General features: G+C 36.2%; 1 protein-coding gene across 1 annotated transcript in view; it reads left to right on the top strand.

The window, feature by feature from the left end:
• Window positions 1–24,288, top strand: part of LOC148758806 (DNA primase large subunit-like) — a 160,464-nt gene that overhangs the window by 28,254 nt on the left and 107,922 nt on the right. The window contains exon 3 of the mRNA XM_088796328.1: window positions 20,697–20,845. Within this exon, the coding sequence (XP_088652454.1) occupies window positions 20,697–20,845 (149 nt within the window). The remainder of the gene's footprint in view (window positions 1–20,696; window positions 20,846–24,288) is intronic.

Raw genomic sequence — 24,288 nt, 5'->3', positions numbered from 1 at the left:
CTCTGAGACAGCAGGGAAAGTGAAATCACACAGGCGAGAAAAAGTAGCTGAAGTACGAAGCAAATTAATACTTTTTTGCAGCATCTGTTAACATAAACATTAGAGGTATGCTGTTAGCCATCTGGGGCTACCATTCCTGAATTATACATTTGTATCAGTGGTTTGAAGTTCAGCTGTGGAGGGAAATGGAAGTTTCTATATATTCTTCTTGGCAAGTTGTTTTTAATCACCTAAGGCCCTCCAGTTCTTCAAGTGCATCCCCAAGGACTGTTTGTTTTGTCACACAACAGATCACTGTCATAGAGGCTTTAATAAAAATCCTATCATCCTCTTCACTCCACTCCCTATTTGCTCTCTTTTCACTTCCAAGTGTTAATAAAAGTCCAAACCAAGGGAAAAAGAGTTCTTATGAAAAAATGAAAATATGTACTTACACATCCATGTCTTTACTGTGTCTCCTCTCCACTGTGTTAATGATATATAATTGTGGATAGTTTGACATTAATTTTGGCTTATTTAATAAATTTAAGTTTGTAAGTGCAGTGTGGGATAGATTGTGTTTAATTTAAAGTTTCCAGCATTAGAAAGAGTACACTGTTTAGTAATACATAGAGAGGAGATAAGATTGCAAAGGTAATGAGTGGTTTATGTGACATTTGTAACAGGAAATAGACTCAGCAGGAAGTTACAGAATTTTGGATTATACTACTTAAAGAAGATAAATAACATGTACTATGAAAGCCACTATTCTGTGTGGGCAGTCTTTTAAACATTTACTAGAAATCTATAGATACAGTTGGCAACTCCAGTGCACATAGTAGAATTTATATGCATATTTAGGAAGCTTAATGAGAAATTTATACAAAATAAGACTTTGCTCAAGATTCATGCTTACAACAAACAGTAAAGGAACAGTTTGGTTCTGGAAAACACAGATAAGAATATTTCTGGGTTTATTAAATAGGAAATTGACAAATACAAATTTAGGTAAATATGACATAGGTGTGTTGTGAGACAAAAATGATGAATGAAAATATAGTAATAAATAAGGAACTTTAGAATTTCAGTTATTGCCTCACAAATTTATTAAATGAATGAAAAATCTAGGAATTTAAATGATTTTTAGAGTCTAGTCATATAAAGATTTATGTCTGAAACAAATGTCAGTTCTATCTGTCTATAATTGTGGTAGTCATATGAAATGGCACAAAACATGGCCAGTGAAATCTAGCAAGACCCAGCATCATCTAAGCCAACTCCCCAATCCCAAATGTGCCCGTGGAGACTTCTTTCATGGGGGCTATAAGGGGTAAAAATGTGGCAACATGTTTTCTAACGCTCTAGGATGGCCAGAATATATGGGACTGCATATACTAGGGAATATATATGGTACATATATACAGGACAATAATGGCACTATTTTACTCAATGGTAAAATAATTCATCATTTTTTATAGTAAGACCAAGAAGAACATGTTCTTGAGTCAAATGCAAATTTTGGATAAAATTTTAAGATAAATATATGAGGCTAAAATAAGTTGTTGCTTAGGGCACAAAGGTCACCAGTTCACTCTACTTGATGGTCAAGGTACCTTTGGCTGAAGAGTTTGCGAAGCCCCGGGGTGCCTCGGGGATAATACCACTTTTAGGGATATTATGAGGATTAGAGTCTATGGGACTCCCCGTAGAATGCCCTGCATGTAGTAAAAAGATGAGGGATACTGCTCTTATTCCTACTGTACAAGAGCAATCCCGTAAGGGGACAAAAAAAACACAACAGACAATTTCATTTCTTGGGTGACAACATGAAGAACGAAACATGCTGCATTTTACTTGCCAGATATTTCCTTTCTTTATGAGACCTAATTGCAAAACTGCTTGCTATAGTAGCTTAAGAATTTTGAACCAAAATTAGCAGGGTACTCTAGAAGTAAAATGATTTTATGGGTGTGTTACTCTAAGGAAGAAAATTCAGCGATCCATGTACATTTATTGCAGCATATTTCTTAATACCTTTTTTTCTTGCTCAAGCAATTGTTTTCCATTTGTAAATGATGTAGAGCATCAGTAAGGTGCTCAGGTTGGCCTTGGAATAACAAGCTTCTTTTCACACCATAGGTTTCATGATCAAAAGTCAGCACTGGGCTGTCTGTTTGCACTATTCCCAGCTTTACTGTCTCGGCTCTTCATATCATTCAGACCCCTGAACTGGAAATATGTTGCTAACTCTGCACTGTTTAATATTCTTTGGAAATTAAACTACTTGGGTATGTTTAGAACTCAAATGGAATCTATGTGTTTTGCTTGACAAGGTCTTTGGTTGGTTTTTAGAGCCGACACATTGAAAATCATGTTTGTGGCCAGCTGATAAAGAAATTTTCATGCACCAAAGCATTATAGTGATGAAACCACCCTGTTGTGAAGATCAAATGCGATAATGTGTGTAAGAGCCCTGTGAACACCAGGAAACACTGAAGGCATCTGAGCACTAGTTAGGATGAGTGACAGACGGCATCTCAGACAGCCAGGGGAGAACATGAAACTGGGGAAGTTTGGTCCCAGTAGCAAATGGGTATAAAATGTGGATTCTCACAGTTTGGGATTTGTCATTAGGATCACTGCTATTATGAGAAAATGTAGTTCAAAAAGACAGGATTTTCCGTTGTTACAATCAATGAAAATTAAAAGAGCAGCTGCTTGTAAAAGTTAATTTTACTTGACATCTGCCTTGGTCCATGTAATAACAGTGATAATTCTGTAGAGCAACCTGTTCTCTCTAGGGCTCTATCTTCTTTTACTGTGCGATCTCTGCTTAAATAAATTGTTGCTTTTTGGTTTCAAAAATTATTTTCTCGGCCTATAAATTGTGTGTCTCTTCGAATATATGTGTAAGTATAATTAATCTATGCATTTCCAACTTAGTAGAAAAGGGTTTGTAGTGTAGATTTTGAGTTGATACTCTTAAGGAGTAATAAGGTACAGTAGGCGCCATATCAAATCTTGTATGAAATGAGGAGAATGTAAAGACGTTTTGAAAAATCATTCCCTATTTGTTTTTAATTTAAAAAGACACCTAATGGAAACTTGTGTCTACACAAACCCTACACACAGATGTTTACAGCAGATTTATTTATAATTGCCCAAACTTGGAAGCATCCGAGATGTCCTTAGGTAGTGATTGGATGAAGAAATTGTAGTCCATCCAGATGATGGAATGCTAAAAAGAAATGAGCTATCAAACCATGAAAAAACCTGGAAGAACCATAAATGCACATTACTAAGTGAAAGAAGCCAGTCTGAAAAGTCTGCATACCGTATGACACATTGGAAAAGGCAAAACTATGGAGACAGTAAAAAGTTCAGTGGTTGCTGGGAAGTAGAGGGGAGGAAGGGATGACAACGTGTTGCAGAGGGGATTTTTTAGGCAGTGAAGCTATTCTGTAGAATATTACAGTGGTAGATGCGTCATTATATATTCCTCCAAACCCACAGAATTACAACACCAAGAGTGAACCTTAGTGTAAGCTACGGACTTTGGATGTTAATGATGTGTCACTGTAGGTTCATCCATTATTATAAACGTACCGCTTTCATGGGGGATGTTGATGGAGGCTGTGCATATGTGGGGCAGAGGATGTCTAGGAATTTTCTGTACCATCCTGTCAATTTTTCTGCAAACCTAAAACTGCTCTAAAAAGTAAAATCTATTAAAAATAAAACAGCAAACTAGGACAAAAAGCACCTAAATTTGGTCTCTGTCATTGTACCTAAGTGTCACTGAAAGAGAGTACTGCTCTGCTTTTTTGAGTAGAACAGATTGCATGAAAAGAAGGGGCTAACCTGTGCTGGTTACGTGTCTTGGATTTCTTTTAAGGTACAACTTTGGTATTAGTGAATATTGTCATTCCCCGTGTTTTGTAAGGAAGAAGGTAAAAACACCAGAGAACAAAATTGAGCAATATTTTCCAAGTAAGTGTTGTTTTCTTGTCGTTTTTATGTGTTTTAATTTAGCCAGTGTTGCATGAGTAGTTCAGTGAGGAGACATTTATTATTTTAAAATAAAGTCATCCTCTTCTTCATTTTCAACTGATTGAGTCACTGTTGTTTTCCAAATACCTATTGACTCTCTAGGAATCATTGACCATATTTACTTAATGTAGTTTCCTCCTTGTGTAGTCTTGCTCTCTCACTTCACAGCCATCATTTGAAGAAGAAAATCATGAAATTTTTTTTTCATTCTACAGGCCCCTTTAAAAAATTCTGCTTCAGAACTGGCTGACAGCATAGTCTCCTTTAGGATTTTAAGAGCTGCTGGAGGCAGAGTGCTTGCAGAGTGCTTTTCTCGGGGAACTTTTTTTTTTTTTTCCACAAAGTGAAATTCATTTATTCAAGTTGTGCAACAAGCGTTAAAGGAGCTGCCTGTCGTTTCCTATCTCTTCCCCTCAATAAATCTATAGTTGCTTAATCACTGTTATAAAATTTTTTAAAGTCTATTGGCAAATTCCTTATTTCCCTTTATTGTGTCACTCCCACTAGGATTAGCACACATGTGGCAGATACCTCTTCTCTCCCATTCCATATCCAGAGCAGATGTTGGCAATCAGTCCTGTTCTCTTATCTGGATGTGGCTTGGACCGAACCCTCACACACTGCTCTGCTAAGCTGCCACTAGTGAATGACCATTGGACATCCCTGCTTTATGCATAATCCTTGGGAGTTTTTAACCAGTCCATGGCGTTACCTGCTATTTTTTTGCTGATAATACTTAACTATAAATCTTCAGCTCCATATCCTCTCCTGGGTTCTACATCCATATATATTCAGTTGCTTCTGGGATATTCAAAAGCACCTCAAATTCAGCATGCTTAAAACTAATAATTTCCTTTTCTCTCCCCAACTCCTCTTCCTGTAGCCATTATATTGCCGTTAATACAAACAGTTTACCCACCTGGATGTTCTCTCTTCTTCTGTTTTAGGCATGAAGTTATGTAGTGTATACCTCCTTCATATTTCTCACGTCATCTCTTCCTTTCAGTTGGTGCTGCCTCTGCCTTAATTTGGTTCTTCGTTTTGGATCCCTGGGTCACCCTCCTCCAAGCCATTCCTCACACTACTAGAAAATCAGTCAGCCCTCCCTCCCTTCCTCTCTTCAACACAAATGTATGCAAAGAATATATAACAAACACCCATATATTTACCTCCAGGATCATAATTCTAAAAATAATTTTTCTATGCTGAGCTAATTTAAGTTGAAAGTCTAAGAATCAAATATTATCTGTGTTTGCCTTATTCTTAAAAAGATAGGAGAACTGAACATACTTTCTATCCAGGTTTTACCATCCTGGAGTAGATTAATCTTGTAATTGCTATTAGGATTGCAATGTTCTTGAACCGTTATGTCCTTTTGGGATGGCAGTGTTTTGAGGCAATTATTTTGGGCTCCCTTTCAAAATAACTTATCAACCAGAAACTGCAACTCATTTATTTAGCAATAGTGTCTTGAAAAGTGTTTAACATAGCACTGTAATTTTAGCATTGGTACATAAATGACAAAGGATATTCCTCTACATCTAAGTGAGTCTTATTTCAATAGAGTGACATTTACACTGTCTGTTCCTTATTCTGTTCCTATAAATATATGAAGCAGTTTCAGTCTTGCCAGGTTGCATTTTTTTTTTAACAGGTGTTTACTATCAATGACTTTGAACTTTGATGTATGTTTTTAGTAATGTTGGGCAAATATATTTAGCCAACATTTCTGCTTTATTTGTAACTATCATTTAATGACAAAAAAAAAATGCACTAAAAGCAAAAAGACATAGTTTAGAAGGAAGGAATTATGCTGTGATTTACTTTTTCTGTAGTGCCTGTTACAGTGTATTCATAATTTGAGTTTTGGAATGTTAGTTTCGGGGCTACTTGTTTCCGTAGAACCCGGGAGCCATAGTTAAGCTGCATTGAATGGTAGAGTATTTACCCTCCTTTCAAAGAAACGTAAGGTACTCCATTCAGCTAGAAATGAAAAGAGAATGTGTGGCTCCTCTAGTTGATAGTTCATATAAACTTTAGAAATACAACACCACAAGGGTCAGTGTCTAGGGGAGATTTTTCTAAACTTGCACTCCTTTTGGAAATACTTCAGAGAAGAGAACCTTTCATCCACTTACATAATTTGGGAGTGTCTACTGTGTGCTGCATCATGTGCTGTGTCAGTGATGCGGGAAAAGTGGTGGTAAGACAGAAAAAAGTTTCTGCCCTGATGGCATTTACTGTGTTCTTCTGGGGAGAGAAAGACAGACACGAGTGAGCAATCTATAATAATACATAAGATAATTCCAGATAATGATAAATGTTGTGAGATACCTGAGTAATACCGTGTTACCCCCAAAAATGAGACCTAGCTGGACTATCAGCTCTAATGCATCTTTGGAGCAAAAATTAATATAAGACCGGTCTTATTTTATTATAAGACCGGGTCTAATATAATATAATACAATATAATATAATATAATATAATATAATATAATATAATATAATATAATATAATATAATATAATGTAAGATCGGGTCTTACATTAATTTTTGCTCCCAAAGACGCATTAGAGCTGATCATCCAGCTATGTCTTATTTTCGGGGAAACACGGTACTAACAGAATATCTGCAGAGAGGGTGCTACTTCACCAAAGATGGTTAGGGGCAGCCTCTGGGAGGAGGTTACATTCGAGCCAAATCCTAAATGTTGTGAAGGAATCTTCAGTGAAAACATGTGGGATTCTTCAAGACTGAAAGTCCACGGGTTCGTGAATCCTGAAGAGCATCGTCCTGTTTTGAAAAGTGAAAGAATGAGAGGTGACAGAGGCACGCTGGGATCAGGCAAAGGGCCCTGACTGGTTTGCATGTAAACTGTGCCGGCAATTGCTGTGGCAGTGGAAGGTGCCCTGTGCCGTGTGGGTCCTGGGCCCAGGTGCCAGCAGCTAGCTGCTTGTGGTCTGAAGAACCCAGTTTCCTCCAGAGTAATACAACAGGGTTGGACCAAACACTTCCAGACTCTTGTGCTTTTGAATCTATGTGACATTTATTGTCAATAAAAGGAGAATTATTAGTTGATAAAATGCATTATTATTACTTTTTTTATACCTAAATATATGGAAAAGTGCAAGATTTATTCAATGATACTACTCTTTAAAATGAGATTTCTTTAGGAATTAGTAATCTGTTCTACTGGTCTAAAACAGCACATATCATGCATTAGTTGATTCAGTGTGCTGGATAAATTCTTAATAAATGAAAGGGCATTTTAATAGCTCACTTCCGACCTCTCAACAATAACAAATGAACTGTAAGTTATGCTAACTTTTATTATGATTCCCATGAAACAGTCCTAACTCAGACAACCCATTTAGGCTTCACAGATGTAAACAGATCTCTCTCTTTCATTCTTGGTGATTTACGTGTCAAGGACATTGTTGTTTTAGGAAAAACAAACAACTGAAAACGTGTGGAAACCAAAGTCTATGTAAACTAGACAATTATTAATTTTGGGTTGTAGAGGAAAGTACTTAATGCAGAAAAATCTCGTTATGCTAGTGTATTGCTTTCTTGGAAGGCTGACAACTGTGATTTAGTTTAGTTTTGATTTAGATTTAGTTTTGCTCAAAGTAGGAATTTGAACCACTTTAACTATGAAATGTAGACATACTTTAGTTTGCATCAATGAATAGAATTGCACAGTTGCAAGTTTCTGGATTTGTGACACCTTTAATAAATATCTATTAGATATCTGTTATGTCACAAGTGCTAGGGGTGTGGTTGCCCCTCATACTCCGGTGGATATTGTGGTAACCACTTGGGCTCAGACAGAAATTTCTGAAGAAAGGATGGCACCAACAGTCCTCGTGTGTTCTTGTTCTCTCACTTTGTTAAGCATATGTATTCCAGAAACTGTAGCTATGGTGGATTTCTGCCTGGGATGCTCCTGGTGTGTCTTGTGGAGTTGGCGGAAGCTGTATAATCAGTCACACTCATCTATGCCCAGTGTTTGCCCCTCAAAGAGAATCTTAGGAGAATGTGTGATGGAAGAACAGGTATCATAACTTTAGCCTGAGAACCTATGGGAATTTTTCAATGGTTTTAATTAGGGGAGTGGTTACCTTTCGTCTTGAAAATGTCACTCTGGCCTTGGTGTGGAGAATAAATTAGGGAAGAGGCAAGAACGGAGACAGAACCAGTCAAATGGAGATGTTGTATTAACAGTTTGGGGAAAAGGAAATGAAGGCTGAGATTAAGATAGTGAGTTGAGAAATATCTTGTATAGGGAATGAACAGACATTCAGAAACAGTTTGCTGTTACTGAGGTGTTTTTGTTTGTTTCCTTTCATTTAGAAAAGACAGTTTGATTAAAAAGCATGCTTTAGAAATTGACAGAAGTAACTGAAAAAAACCTAGTCTGTCTGCTCCATCTGTTTTCAGAAAAATGACTTTTGAAATATCTAGGTAAATTACTTTAATCTTTTCAGAGCCAGCTTGGTTCTGAGCCATGATCTCTTAAACAACAAAAAAATGACATTTTGTAAAGGGATTTGACATTAGCAGATATAGGATGTGTTAAAGTGTTTTGTTTATAAAACCTTGATAACATTTTATATGTCGTGAAATACTGGACTTAACATTTCTTAAGGATACTGAGAGTCATTTGGTTGTGCTAAAATCACAGCAGACTAATTGTCTCCCTTTATTGTATTTTAAATTAGTCTGTAACTTTGTTGATTTGTGTTGACTTACACAAAATTGGGAATATTTCTCCATTATTATTATTAGGTATGATTTAATAAAAATGACTTCATATATGGCGTTTCAGTCAACATTTTTTTCACAAATATAGTATTAGGTGTTTAAAGGGAATAGTTTTATGAATTAAATATCTGTTTTCCATTTTTAGAAAATTTTAATTAACATGTAAAATAATTAAAGAGAGAGGACAGACACCGTACAGAAAACCACAGGGTAGCTTTCTTATGATCAGAGAGAAAAATAGAGATACATCGAAACTTAATTACTATAATTGCAATAAAGTAGATCAGAGGCTCACATTTCCATGACCTGTTGAACAGCAGTTCAGAATAAGTCTTCGGCTCTGTTTTCTTTCCTAGATCAATTTGGTGTTTTATTTCAATATTAAATACTTTGAGTTGCTTTTGTATGTTTAAAAGTTATTTTTAGTTTCTTATAGTAATGTGGTTGCCAAAATGAAGGAATGCATGGTAGTGTGTGTGTGTGTGTGTGTGTGTGTGTGTGTGTATACATTTCTGCATGTAGCCATTCACAGTGGCTTAGCTATAAATGACAGTCCCTCTCTCCAATTTTTCATCATCCCAGAGTTCCGCGCTACAAGATTGGATGCTGTAAATGTAGCAGTTGTTCCATTTTTATTCACAAGGATATTTTCACGACTAGAGGCTTTTTCATGAACTCAAATAGTTTTCTTTGTTTTGCCTCCTTTTTCTTTACTTATAACCTTAGTGACACATCCTATAAACTTAGAGACATACAGTTAGCTTTAATCACAGACTGTATCAACTTTCTATGCCTTTCTTCTATTTAAAAAAGAGAAAAAAAAAAGTCCTTGCATTTTAAGTACTCCCTGTCCCTCTGCTCCCCCAGCCCTATTTTGCATTCAGTGTTCAGACGTGTTCAATATTTGGCTCTTGCTGTTCTTACTAACCCTGTTCTCTGCTTTTAGTTAACAGCCCGGTCCTTGCCCACTATACTGTCGGATGAGAGACTTCAGCCTCTGCTTAACCACTTCAGGTAATATGAAGACACAGCCTTGTTTTGCGTATAAATGCAAGTGCATTGAAGTGGGTAAAGTATATTATAGTGATTAAAACCCTTCCAATTACTAAAAACTTAAAGTTTTTTTTCTTGCTTTAATTAGGTGATATAAGTTGAAATTCTTAATATAACACACGTTACCCTTGACTTTAGGGTACCATGGAAAGCTCTTTTTATTCAATAAAAGTGTGTAGAACTGGTTGATAAGTTTGAGTTAAAATGAGTGGAGATGATTGGCTACTGAAAGATCTGAAAGGAATGAGCTATTTACTTAAATACAACACTAAGGCATATTTTATGGGGGGTAGAGGATATTGGTGGGATTTATTTTGTAAATACAAAAATAATGTATCCTCATTAAAAAAGCAAACTTAGAAAATACAGGAGAGTAAAAGGAAAAACCCATCGTCACTGCTTAGGATACTTTGTTTTGTAATGTTTTAAAACCCAGAAATTAGACTTTTATACAATTTGCTAATTTTTTATTTTAAAATAAACATTGTAAGACTTTTTTTCTGTTATTAGAATCTCTCCAAAAACCATTTTTAGTTGCTAATGATGTTTTTTGTATGGATGTATTACAGTGCATTTATCTCTCTTGCGGTGATGGACTATTTCCAGTTCTTTTCACAAGTATAAGAAAATGTCATATGTAAATCTTTATCTGTATTTTTGATCATTTTCTTAGCATAGATTTTCAGAAGTGGAATTACTTTGTCAAAGCATATGAACCATTTTAAAGATTTAAATATATGTATTTTTTTCAAAAACCTATTCTTATATTTTCATATTATATAAAATTTCCCATGTTACCACACCCTGAAAAAGATGGGGCAGCCAAAACAGTTGCTAATTTAATACTTAATCATAGAGATACTTTTGTGATCACGTACATTTCATTTATTATTATTAACAATGACTTTAAGATATTCATTTTTATTTTGGGGTAGGATTAACTCTCTGTATCTTTGCCCATTTGTTGATAACATTTCCTGATTTTATTTGATCTTAAGTACTTTAGATATAAAGGATAGTAACTCTTCATTGTTATTTGTTACAAACATTTTTTTTATGAAAGTTTTTGATTATGTTGCATTATCCAGTGTACCTATATTTTCAAGTTTTATGTAGCTAAACACCAGTAGTGTTTTCTTTTATGGTTTCTTTTTTTCTTATAAAATTCAGAATATCACTTCTCATTCCATAACTTGGGTGGATACTAATTTCCAGTATCTTTTAGTATTCTTTATTTTTTCTCCCTACCCTCCCACTACCCTTTTTCTTCCTCTCCTACCCTTCTCTCCAGGAACTTTACTTCCCAGACACTTCTAAACTACAATTGTTTTGTTGGAGGGGGAGGTCAGATTAACATTTCATCAGGACTGAGTAGCATAATTATTATACCTAGTTGTTAAATTTCCTAGAGCACCATGTTAGTGAATCATGATTGATTCACTTCCCCAACGCCTCTCTCCTGCCTGTTAAAATCATCAACAGGCTAGATCTCCTGAGTATGTGTCTTACTGTAGTAGCCTCTTATCTGCTCTGCTTGACACCAGCTTTCCTTTCTCTAAACTACTTCACGTCATTGTCAGAGTGATTATATTATTCCTTGGCTCAAAACCATTCTCTGTCTCCCCGGTTTCATTTTGGATGAAATCTGAACTTCTTAGCCTGGCGTATGAAGTCCTTGTGGAAAGGGCCTGGCCTGTCTCTTCAGACCCTTTTCGTTAGGTGCTGGCAACCTAACTTCTAGCGCCACCACATGCCTTGAAGTTGCTCAAATACAGCATGCCATTATTGACTTCTATGTCCTTGTAAATATTTTTCTCTGCCTGGAATGCTCTTCTCCCATTGCCAACTTCTATAACTTGACTAACTTTTGCTTGTTCTTGAAGATTCAGCTCATGTCCCCTCCTCTGGTAAGTTCTCCCTGACTATTTAGTTGTCATCCCCACTTTTCTTCTGGCTGAATCTGATATTTTTTTATGTGTCTCCATAATCCCCTATGGCTCCCTCTATATTCCAGGACTTAGAATGTAATCGTTTGTTTACTTGTCTCATTATTATAGTATGAGCTGCTGGAGAGTTTATAAAGTGCCTTTCATGTTTGTTTCCAGTGGCTGGGACAGTATCTGGCACATGATAGGTATTCATTATGTGTTTTGTTGAGTTAATGAATGTGTATTATAACAGTGATATTTTGTTGTTTTTTATGCATAACATTTTTTATATAACTGATAAATCATGTTGTCACAATGTTTCCTGTAAAACCACTAGTGTAGAAGATATAAACCTGAAGCTGAATCACACTTCTAGTTAATGCTTGATTCTGTGCAATAATGATGGATTCTCCTTCCTCCATCTCAGTATGGCAATTGTCAACTAGAATTTAGATTAACTACTGACATGTCTCTTTGAGTCCTTGAAACTTGCACATACTGTATATTCATTTTGGGCTTTCATTTTCTGTGGAGTTCACTCATGGCTGGTTGCTAGGCAACCACGGTGTGATGCTACGTGTAATATGCACCAACTAATGTTGCTTTTTCTTATTATTATTAAACCAAATGGTTTCTCATTTTATTACCATGTCAGAGACATCTGTACGTAAGGTGGCAGCTGATGTGCATAGTTTGACACTTCCTGTTGTAAAAAGTAACCTTGTGATATGGCTTTCAATCATACTAAATTGTCTCTTTTGGCTGTCTATATGTAATGGTTTTTTGTTTTGTTTTGATTTTTTACCATCCTTTTGCTTAGGTCAAATAGGAATGCATATTGGTTTGAGAGATTCTAATGATAATCTTTTTAGGAAAAAAAATAATCATCATTGATTTGCATGAACTGTATAGTTGAAATGTTACCGAGAGGGCATGGACATCAGGAGGTTGAGACTGAAATCATTATTAGGTCTAATTTTGTTCAGTGCTCTAATGACCAAAGAGTAATGATGAATAGCACTTTAATTAAATTTGTCAATAAAACTACTTTGGGAGATGACGCAAATACCTGTAAAAATTGAAGTAACAATACAGAGAAATTCTCAAATAATTTGACAGGACTTAAATACTCAAATAGCATTAGTGTAACACTTTGCCAACCTAATGTCTTTGAATTTTCTTTTTCATGTCTGTATGGGAAATGTTCATGCTTTCTTAGAGATATGCTTTTCAAGAGTCAGCATTTTGTTAAAATCAGCCCATTGTGTTAAGGGCACTATAATGGATACTCTGATTAAGTACAAAGGAGCTGATGGATGTTGTCTCTTAACTCAGGAAGTTTATATTCTAACAGGGAAAGAAGACCAATTTATACATCCCTCCCTCACACACAACCCCAAGGCTGTACTGCAGTAATGCTGCAGCTTAATCAAGGAGAGTAAAGAGAGAGGTGGGAAATCTTTTGTGACAGGTGGTATCTGTGGATTATGTTACAAATTTAATGTCATTTAATTGTTTCTGATAAAGTTTATAGGCACAATATATAAAATTTGCAAAAATAGAAGAAACAAATCCTACCCCATGAATACAACTGCTGCTAGGTTTTGTTGTAGTGTCTATGTGTATTTTTACGTAATTATAATTAAAGTGGGTAAACATTTTAGAAATCCTTTTTTTACTTAATATGTCATAACTATGTAATAAGTGGAAAATTGATTTTTATGATTCTAATTTTAAGTGACTGTATAATCAGCTGAGGAGAGATATATCTCTTGTTTAATAACCATTCCCGTTTTATTGGGTATTCAGGCTCTTTTGGTTTTATAAACCTGTGAAGAAAAATTATAGAATGTTAGCAGTTTCTCTATGGCCAGGTAAAGTAACCTGGGGAGAAGAAATGCTGTAATGACTTCATGAAGGAGGAATTGTAGCATAGATGTTTTCCAGCAGATGGAGATAAGAACAAAGGAGAGCAGCAAACGAGGTGATACATAGCTTTGAAGATACAAGAGAGTTCTTTATTCTAAGGGTGTCATGTTGTTCAGGCGAGAATGTGGTAGAGTTCTTAACACGTGAACCAGTGACTTGAAAAAGATGGAATTCAGGAAGCTGAATTTTAAAGCTCATGAATTTTGAACCTTTAGATCAGTACATCTAGATTAGAACTTTCTGTTGTAGTCATAACAAGTTTCCACAAACTTAGCTGAGTGAAACAGCACTAATTTATTTTCATGTAGTTCTGTAGTTTAGAAATCTGACATAGGTCTCACGGAGCTAAAATCAAGATGTCAGCAGGGCTGTGGTCCTTACTGGAGGCTCTGGGGAAGAATCCGCTTCCAAGCTTAGTTGTGTTGTTGGAGGCATTTAGTTTCTTGCAGTGGTAGGACTGAGGTCTCCGTTTACCTGCTGGCTTGTCAATCAGGAACGCTTCTTTGCCCCGAGAGGCTGCCCACATTCCTTCTAATGCTTTCCATGAGCTCCAAGAGGCCTTTTTCTGGTCCTTGCACGTGGTCCCATCTCAGAGCTAGTAACAGCATGTGAAATCCTTCTCATGCTTCAAATTTCTCTACTCTCTCCGTCTGCTGCATCTCTCTGCATCCACCCTGAGAAAGTTCTGGGCTTTCACAGTCTCATGTGATTAGATTGGCCCATATAGATATCCAGGATAATCTCCCCATTTCAGGTCCTTAACCTTAATTGCAGCTGCATAGTCCCTTTTGCCATGTGACCTACCATCTTCATGGGTTCCAGGGATTAGAGTGTGAACATCTTTGGAGGACCATTGACCTGCCTATTATAATAAGTAATTTTTTGGGGGTGGGAGGAGTTGAAAACAGCTTTTTATAAAACTGTTTCTCAGTTTTAGAAGTAAACCACCTTAATTTATGTAGAGTACTGAATTTCCTGGTTTTTTTTTCCATTAGGTTAATTCACTTTGTTAGCTTAACGTATTTTAAAGCTGAAAACAGGATGATGATTTTCACAGAAATATAAGTTACTCATTTCCTTTTTATTGATATAGAAAGAAGATAGGAAAATCTTTTCTGTCTCTTTGACTGGCTGTCTAGCCAAGTCAAATATGTACCTTCACAAACAGTAGGCTTTGTAATGAGGTTGTACACAGTGGCGGCTACTTGTGGAGTTACTGTGGTATGAGAGGTGTTTATAATACTAGTACACGGTCACAAAGCCTTTAGCATTCTAAGAGTTTGTTTTATTTATCATCTATTTAACACATGTTAAGGGAGCTCATACTCCATGTCAGACATGGTGTTGTTCTAGGGACATGTATTTATTTCTGCTCTTATAGATCTTAATGTTGATGAGAAACAAGAGACTTTTCGCTAACGTACTTACAGTAAATGATGATGGCTGTTAGCACAGGAGAGGTCCATGCTTCTGTGGGTGAACGGGCCATCAGGGCTGCAGTGAAGCCTCGCATGTCACAGAACTATTGCAGCTTGTCCCCAGCTAGACGTTTTAAGTTTCTGTTAGCCTTCTGACTCTAAAGTTTCTTCAGGGAGTTAGTTCTGGATCGTGGAAGCTGGCAGCCTTCCTGGAAAGCAAAATTTATGATTATGCTTTTCAAGTAGTTTTATTATCTGCGGTTATTAAGTTTCCTATTCTTCAGTCATTGGGTTTCTTTAAAACATTGATGGTCCCCTAGTTAAGTAATTAAGAAAATGAGTTACTTTGCATCGTGTTAGGCATTAAGTGCTAACAAAATACAAAATGATGATGATACTATGGGAATAACTTTCGTAAAAAGCCTGAGAAAGCATTGCAGTAGTTACCGTGATATATTAGCAGCTAAAAAGTAATTTGCTAAATGCTGTGCAATAGAACTTTCTGTGATGATGGAAATGTTCTCTACCTGCGCTATTCAGTCCAATAGCCAGTAGCCACATACGGCTGTTGAATGCTGAAATATGGCTGGGGTGATTGAAGCACTGAATTTTTAATTTTATTTCAAATTAAAATTTCAATAGCCAGTTGTAGCTAATGGGTACTTGATTGGACAGCGCTGTTCTGTATCATATTCAAAATACATTTAGATCATCATATATATATATTTAAATTATAATATGATTTTTAGATGAATGGACTCTAGAGTTCCAGACCCGAAGTTGCTCTAGAAGTTGTACCTATGGAGTTGTTATAAGAAACTGTGGCTATTGAAGGTAATGAGGCTTCTAAGCCAGGGCAGCTCCTGCACTTAACTTACTATGGTGAACTGTGCCTCCCTGCACCTGAGCTGTCCACCTGCGCAGGACTGTCGCCAGAAATCCCATAGGAGAGGAATACTGAAAGCTCCCACTGTCATGCTGTGATTCCCGTCCTGGATGTTTGTGTCCACTGATGCCATGTGTGGCCTGTGGTAATCTTGGGAGTCGACCTGTTTGCTTAACCTAAGAAGAACTGGCATTCCAGACACATGAACCTTTATTCAGGGTAAAAACAAAACAAAATTTGGTAAATTGGGCTGAGGAAAAACAGACTACCAGACTACTGAGTCTCATCAAAGGTTTAATGCCCTCTCAATTGTTTATTATTTAGAAAGTAGTTTTATAAAAGATAACACAACATGAATAAAATAGCCCGTTTTTGATTGAGCTACCTTGGTTGGTCCTGGACGTGCCATATCCCTACAATGTAAGGAGGCTCTAGCAGGGACATTTGTCAAATGAGTGTAACACCGTGTCTTGTATCTTCTAGAGGTCTGCTCCCATTCACACAATTTAAAGTCATCCCCCAAGTGCTGTATGATATTACCTTTCTCTGTTTCCTTCACAAGCTACATCATTAGCGGAAAAGATTATTTTCAGTTGTTCATTTCTTTGTATTCATTTGTTTGTTTCACCAAATATGAGGGGGCAATCCTAGAATACCGTAAACTTGTGATAGCCCGTCCCAGAAGCATTCCACACTCTGTAGATTATCTGTGGAGGAATGAGAAGATGTTCATCAATTTAATATATTAATTCTGCTGGATGTTAGAACTTTATTGCATGCCCTCAATTTTTCATTATCACTGTCTCAGGCAACCTTTCTTTACTGTAATTATTTGACTATCCTGGGTCAAAACCAAATGAAAATCAACCTCTATTTAGGGGATCATTATACTACCAGAATACATACTAAGGATGTAAAAGAATATAAAAAATTTACTTATGAAAATAGTAGTGTTTGTTGGGGGCTTTAAATGTGGTGAAAATACCTAGGTAGATCTGTAGTTTGAATATATCATATAAGTATGCATGTGTGTTTTACGTTTTAAATCAGTTTTATTGAGGTATTCACATACTGTAAGGTACACTTATTTCAAAGGTATAATTCAATGACACTTGACAAATGTAAGGTATAGGAATTTTGATAGAAAAATGAGATGCAACTCTAAGTTCTTTTGCAATTCATTGGATTGTTGCTGCTTAGAAATTGGAATAAATAGGAAGACAATAGACCACAAAGAACAAGATGAGGCCAACCTAAAATAAAGTGGCAATTGTGGCACTTATAGTTCTTATCTGTTATGGGAACCCATATGATCTTGATTTTTATAGGATACATGGAATCATAAAATTTCTCCCAGTTGTAGAGAAATATAGATCATTACACTGCATATTGTCTGACAGCAGTTTTTGGGGAAATTTTTGTTTTTCAATGCAAAATAAATTTTATGCTTGTGGAAAATAATCTACATTCAGTTTGTAATAGAATTTTATTGATTGTATTCTTATTTGGAATAACTGCAAGGAAAATCACCTGGGCCAACTCAAATTGGATACCATACACTACAGATTTAGCTGTAAAAAGAAACTCATTTCAATTTTGGTGGTGACAGCTGTTGAGTGAATTTTCATGTGATATCCTTCACAGCCGGAAATGACATATTGTGACTTCAGCTCCCTTGATTTCCTACCCACCCAACAAATCCAAACTGCGGCACTGTGCTTTATAAATGTCTGAATAGCCTAGCTTATGTGGACAGAGTATTTTTTTATTTAAATCCAAAATGAGTAAAATTGTGATTGCAAAAATGGATATATTGGTGATACATAAAACCTTTGGTTCCTTCTCCTGAAATTGCTTTTCCATTTGTGCCATGATTACACCTGGCTTTATGTGAAAAGGTTGTTATGGAACTTGGTATACTTTTGTAGAATGATGTAGGAGATGATGGTTCATTTTGAAAGATGTATTAGCTTACTATTTAATGGCCCAAATAGATTTATTTCCTTGATGCAGAGATCAGTTTTGATTCCTTGTGATGCTTTTTTCTCTGCTTTTTTTTAAATTTTATACCAGTTTTTAAAATATGATAAACTGTTGTCTTCCAGATAGAAAGGAAGAAATAGTGTTAACCTCTTTAGGTTCAAGAGTACTGGGAAATGCTTGACAAATAAAGGAAATATGTTTTGTATGTTATTGTTTTATGAACCTCAGAATCTATCTGTTGGTGGGGAGGGTGGGCAGAGGGATACTTCCCGATAATGGCAGAGGAAGTCTTTTCAGTCTGACTCAGGGTCTTGCTGTCACCCATAGTCCTATCCCCTCTAGCATGGCGTTTTACAAATGACAGAAGAATGAACCGTTGTAATTAGGTGTTGAGGTGGGCCATGCAGCCAAAGATTCCCAAATAGAAATATGTCCCGGCTTTATTTTTCCCCAAAGAAATGATTCAGGTTACCTCCAAACTAATCAGATTTTAAGATTGCTTCCCTAATAGTATAAATGGCAAATGGTGGCTAAAGTTTAGAAACTTGATTCCCAAGTACACGTTGTGAAAACAAGCATATTTGCAGTAGACTTGAGGCACTTCCTTTAGTGGGCCCAGTTGCAGCTTATCTGCTGCTTATGACTAGCAGAGACTGGTCATAACTTGGCGGAGAAGTCAGGGTAGGTCCGTTGGCTGTTCTCTCTCTAGTCCTCAAGAGAATCTCTGGACTGCCCTGTGTCATCGTGTCCTCCTCACTGTACAGTACTGCTGTTGTCCATGAGAAACATAATGAGAAACACAAATGTAAGCCACATATGTAATTGTAAGTTACTTAAGTGAAATTAATTTTAGTACTGTTTAACCCCTATGAAAAATATCATTGCAACATGTAATCAATATGAAAAATCATTCATGAAATGTTTTACATTATTTTTTTCATACTAAGTCTTAGAAATCCAGTGTCCACTTTACGTTTATTGAACATCTGAATTCAGACTAAGCTACATTTCAAGTGCTCAGCAGTCCCCTGGCTAGTGGTCATTGTATGGGACAGTAATTGGATTCCATTGAAATGGAGATTGAAATATTTGTGGTTGAATTTTTGCACTTTGGAGACTTGCTAAGAGTGTAAGCGTAGATAAAACCTGTCCAGATTATCAGGTTATTCAAGGACAGCTAAATATTTAATGTGATAGTATAAAAAAGGTAGGAAAGAAATACATTTCCCCCCCAATATTCAAGGCAAGACCCTGATAAATCATCATGACACTCTTTGAGGGGAGTCCATTTGTGATTCCCCTTGATGATTCCTGCTCACCAGTGAGGAAACTGAAAGAGAGGTAGCGGTTTTGACAGTCACACAGTTAGTGACTAGTGGATTCTGAAGCCTGTGCTCTTAATCACTTTACTCTTTCTTGCCTCCATGATTGTCTTGGGCAACTTGGACTTGGAAAAAATTATGCAAATTCAGAGGAGTCACAGCGAACTCCTAAACTGTTGCAACTATTCCGCTGCTCCTTGTTTATTCCCGCAAGTTTCCCTCCGTCGTTGGCAAGGGAGAAAACGATAGAAGAGGCAATCACTCTTGAAAAGCTGAGTTTTGTCCTCTCATTTTGTCAGTGATACCTGGTGGCATTTATGTCACTGTAAGTGGAGCTCGTGAACACCGCTCTTGGAGCCGAGGTGTGATCATCCATCTTCTGCTAAGGATCAAAGCCACAGCATGAAGAGATGATTGTTTTTTCTTAACCAGCTAATCTTGCCGTGAGACCCACAAACCCACTTTCATATAATTTCTTCTTTTTGTTTTGAACTCTCAGTTTCAATACTGAAAAAGAATTCCCTGCTGAGTACCTAAGTGCTCATATTGTGTTTGTGGTGTATTGAACAGGACATAAATTTCTGTTATTTCTACAAAGACCCAGTAGATCTGCCCTTCTCTTATGTTTCACAGGTCAGATGTGTGCAGATATGCCTGTTTCAGATTTATCTTTTTATACATCCACTGTATTTCTAAATTGTAATTTAGATGTTTGTGTGGTAGTGTTTTGGGAAAATTCTAGTTCCATGGTAATGTGATTAATGATGCTTTCCTGTCTCAGTTACCCAGCAATGCCCACCCCATTAATTTAATTGCATTTAAAATAAGATCATTTTAAATTTGGTTACATAAAAATGGGTTATGGATATTTTGAAAGTCTTACTTTACTCCTTTCAGCTTTTAATATGTTGAAACTGTTAGCCAATTTTCTATTTAGTGTGATTTTTTTAGCTATATTAGAAAACTAGCTGTGCTTACCTCTTACTGTTTAATGAGTAAGATAATATGGGAAGAAAAAAGAAAAAAGTTTTAATTAAGGTGCATGTAAATTGATTGAACAAATACTATAGTAAACGATGTTTTTTATATATTATTAGTTCTCTTTTAGTAGATTAGATAATTTAGGACCATCACCTCATACAAAAACAAAAAAATAATATAGGACAAACACTGAATTACTGCTGTGTAAGCAAAGGGTTTTGTTACACACAATTGCAAAATTCTGTTTTCGAAGGAAATACAATTACGTATACCTTTAGTTTTTTAAAGATTTTAAACTTGACAGAGCCTCAAATTTTCATTAAAATGGCAACTTAGTACTGTGTTATTGCAAAAGGAGATAGGATTTAAGTTTGCTTTTTGTTTTAATGTTTTTTGTTTACAGACCTGCCGTACAGGACCTGCCTGCCCAATTTCAGTTCTTTCTTTCTCCCCTTCTCTGTCGTTTGTTTGCCACCGAACACAGAACCTCTTCATCTAGAAACCGGTTTAGAAATTTCCTTGGTTTTGCTTGCCTCTTCCTGCCTGTCTGAGGTATGCTCACTTTGCAGATTCTGAGAAAAAATGGACTTTTTTATTATTTCAAAATGCCACCTCTTATCACGTGCTTACTTTTAACCCCCTACCACACCTTATTAAACTCAAATCATATACTTTTGTAAACCTGGTCAAAATTTAAGAATGTTTTAATGCATATAAAATTGTTAAACTACAAATGATAGAAATACTAAAACAACCAGGCTTTTGAGTTTTCTGTGATGGTCACATCCTACTTCTAAGCCTTCAAATTCAGCTTATTTTCTGACAACCGTCTCTTACTTTTCCTCCTGACTCCCAGGCTCTCATTCTCACTGATTGTCCTCCTCCTCTCATCTCAGCCCGCCGAGCTTGTCCACCACCGAATTCATCTCTCCCTTCTGGTTCAACAGGCTTCTCTATTCAGTCTGGACTCTGGATGTTTCAACAACATTCTAGTAACATTTTACAATCCTGTGGTCTGTTTCTAAAGCTTACAATTCTCTCTATTCAGTGCTATTTCATTCCTTAAGAACCTTTAACGCTACACCCTTCTTTTAGAAGAGACCTGTTCTCTGTGGGCTTGGGGAATATTTGAATGTTGCTGTGGCACTCATCCCATGGTCCGTCTTCTGCATCATCTCTGATTCTTCTCCGCTTTTGACTCTTTCTTGGTCTCAAAGGTGCAGGCTGATTCAGAGACTACAGAGGGACTCTTGGATGGATTTGTTGTTGTTTTCTTGGTAATTAGAATCTGTTATATCCAAATACAGACAACTGGGATGTGGAAAAAATCTGTTATTGAAAGTCTGACAATCTAATGGCTTTAAAAAAAAAAGAAGTTTGTGTTGGGTTTTATGCACTTATGTGGTTCTGTTTGGGTTAGTGAAGGTGTTTCTTTTCCTGGTACAATGTAGTAATTGTTACATTTTAGCAAAAGTATACTATATCTTTTTATAACCTATCTTCAGAGCGTATTCTAATATAATTGAATACTCACAGAACCACATTTTTGTGTTTTTACTACTTTTCTGGCTTTTTGATAACTTGAGAAAACTCAATATAACATTCACTCTTAGTGAATAAAAGCTACTCTAGCAAATAAAAGATAAAATTATGCATGGGGAATGCAGTCACGTCACTGCAGTCCCTTACCACCCACACTTATGGATGAACAAATTGATGCATAGGTTAACTTGTCTTTTTTCTCTTTTTCACTCATGGCAAATTAGTGGCCAAACTGAGAATTAAATCAAATCGTGATCATTCAAGATTCTCTGATTAATCAAATGTTCCTCTTTATATTTGGCAAAATAATGATTTGTGACATAATTTGAATTTTGTGGCCCATTAAAGTATTTGTTGGTCTGCTGGATTGAAAAAAATGGCGATTGTGTTGTATGTCAATTTATTCTTTTATGAAAGGTTAGAAGCAGGAAAATTTTTACATCTTCTGAATCCCCCTTGTTTAAACACTGTACTTAAGTGACAGTGAGTGTTTCATAATTATATAAAATGGCCATAATTATATAAAATGGACAGAAAACAGTGTTATCTGCTGGTTTTATGTGTGTTTATATATCTATCTATTTCTATTTGTGTGTCTTGAACCAATTAAAAATGTTTTTGCTGTGAAAAATTATTACTATTTCTGTGTTTCCCCAATGTAGGTAAAAAGTGTTCATTTGTAAAACTGATTTTTTTTAGATCATGTAAATTAGAATATATTTTAACAGTTCCTTAATGTAGCTGCTGCATTCATTTGGAAGCAATGTGATATAAAGCTGACACTGAGGGCTGAATGTGGTAGAAATGTGCCTCACTTTCTTGGGTAGTTGTTTTGAATGTCATTTAGAGATATCCCTCGGCACTTCAAAGTAAAAGCCAAAGGTCCAGTTTCATGAGCTCATGTGAATTGTTCTTAAGGACTTTTACTCTTTATGGCAGTATCACTTGTCGCCTTTTTTTTCCTACCTTGAATGCCTTCCTTTCTCCATCAATTGCCATTACTTTATTTCAGGCTTCCACCTTTTCTTGCCTGGAACATTGCTGTACTCTTCCAGCTGATTTTCTATTTCCCGGTCTCTCCCCTTCCTGGTCATTCCTCCATTCTGCTTGCTTTCTCAAGTACGGACCTGATTATGTGAATTCTTGTCTAAAATCCTTTCACGGTTCTTTGGTGCCTGCAGAGTATTGGATACAGTGCTTCTCATTATCTGCCTTTTTAGTGATATATCCCTCAATTCCCCCACCTCAGCTTATCTATTCATAACTAGTTCAAATACGTATCAAATAGCTGTGATGTGCCAACTCCTCTAACCAAGACATAAATTATCCCTTCCGATCATGAGTAGAAAAGAAATCTCATTCCTGATTCTGATGCTGAAAATCTTCATTTCTGTCATTTTTCCTCCCATAGGTTCGATGCTTGCCCTCGCTTGGTTGACTGGTGGCCATCTCCTGCATGTTAATAATATTTTTAGAAATATGATATCTATATAAATTCCTTATATTCTCTGTAGTTATTTATGCCCAGTAAAGTCTTTGCAGTAAACATTGCTACCATTCTCTTTCCTTTTACCTTTTTTTCCTTGGAGTTTATTTAGTTCCTTTGCATATTCTATTGAAGTGTTGGGGAACCAGCATCTTCTACCGCCATTCAAGCAAATGTGTGTGTCTTCTTCACATATCTTCTTTTTGTACTTAGTATACTGCATTAATCTGGGCTGAGGAAAACTTCCTTGTGGTATAGTAACCATCTGGCTCTGTTTACTCAACATTTATAGTCATGCTTGTACATCCTTTCACCATTTATACAGGAATATTGTATTTGTTAATATAATTGATCTGAACAATCCTGTTAGATGATCACAATCACTTTATAGCCTAAGAAGCTGAAGCCTGTAGGGGTCACTGGAGTGAGTGGCCCAGTACCCCCCAACTGAAGGATGGCTCTTCTAATAGGGTCATGCTTCCTTCCCTTTCCATCCTGTTTTCTCTCTACTCATTGGTCAAGACTGCAATTGCTCTGTGTACTGGAATGTGATTTACTGATTTTAATTAGTACTTTGCATATATTATTTCATTTAATTTGCCAGCATTTCTGGCAGTTAGGCAAGCCTGGTATTATTAATGTCATTTTACAAATGAGGATAATGCAAATCAGGATGGTTAAGTGACTCACCCAATTAGTAATTTAGAAAATAAAAACACAAACCCTTCATACTCCTAGCCTACTGCTCTTTCCGTTGCCCTGTGCTGTCTCTTTGCTCCACTGTAAGATATATTGGAAAGTGAAACACATTTTTACTTTTGGGATTCTACTGAAACATTGATCTGGTTATGGTCTATATTAAAATGTAAAATATTAAAATTATATGGCAACTGTTGGTTCAATTTAGCATGAGTTTTTATATACCATGGAACTACTAGGATTAAAGGAATGGATAGAATCCAATGAT

This window comes from Rhinolophus sinicus, chromosome 2 (assembly GCF_057876585.1).
Source record: "Rhinolophus sinicus isolate RSI-liver-muscle chromosome 2, RSI-T2T, whole genome shotgun sequence".
In the NCBI taxonomy this organism is placed as follows: domain Eukaryota; kingdom Metazoa; phylum Chordata; class Mammalia; order Chiroptera; family Rhinolophidae; genus Rhinolophus; species Rhinolophus sinicus.
The sequence above is the reverse complement of the archived record's forward strand: the minus strand, read 5'-3'. Positions and strand labels throughout refer to the sequence as shown.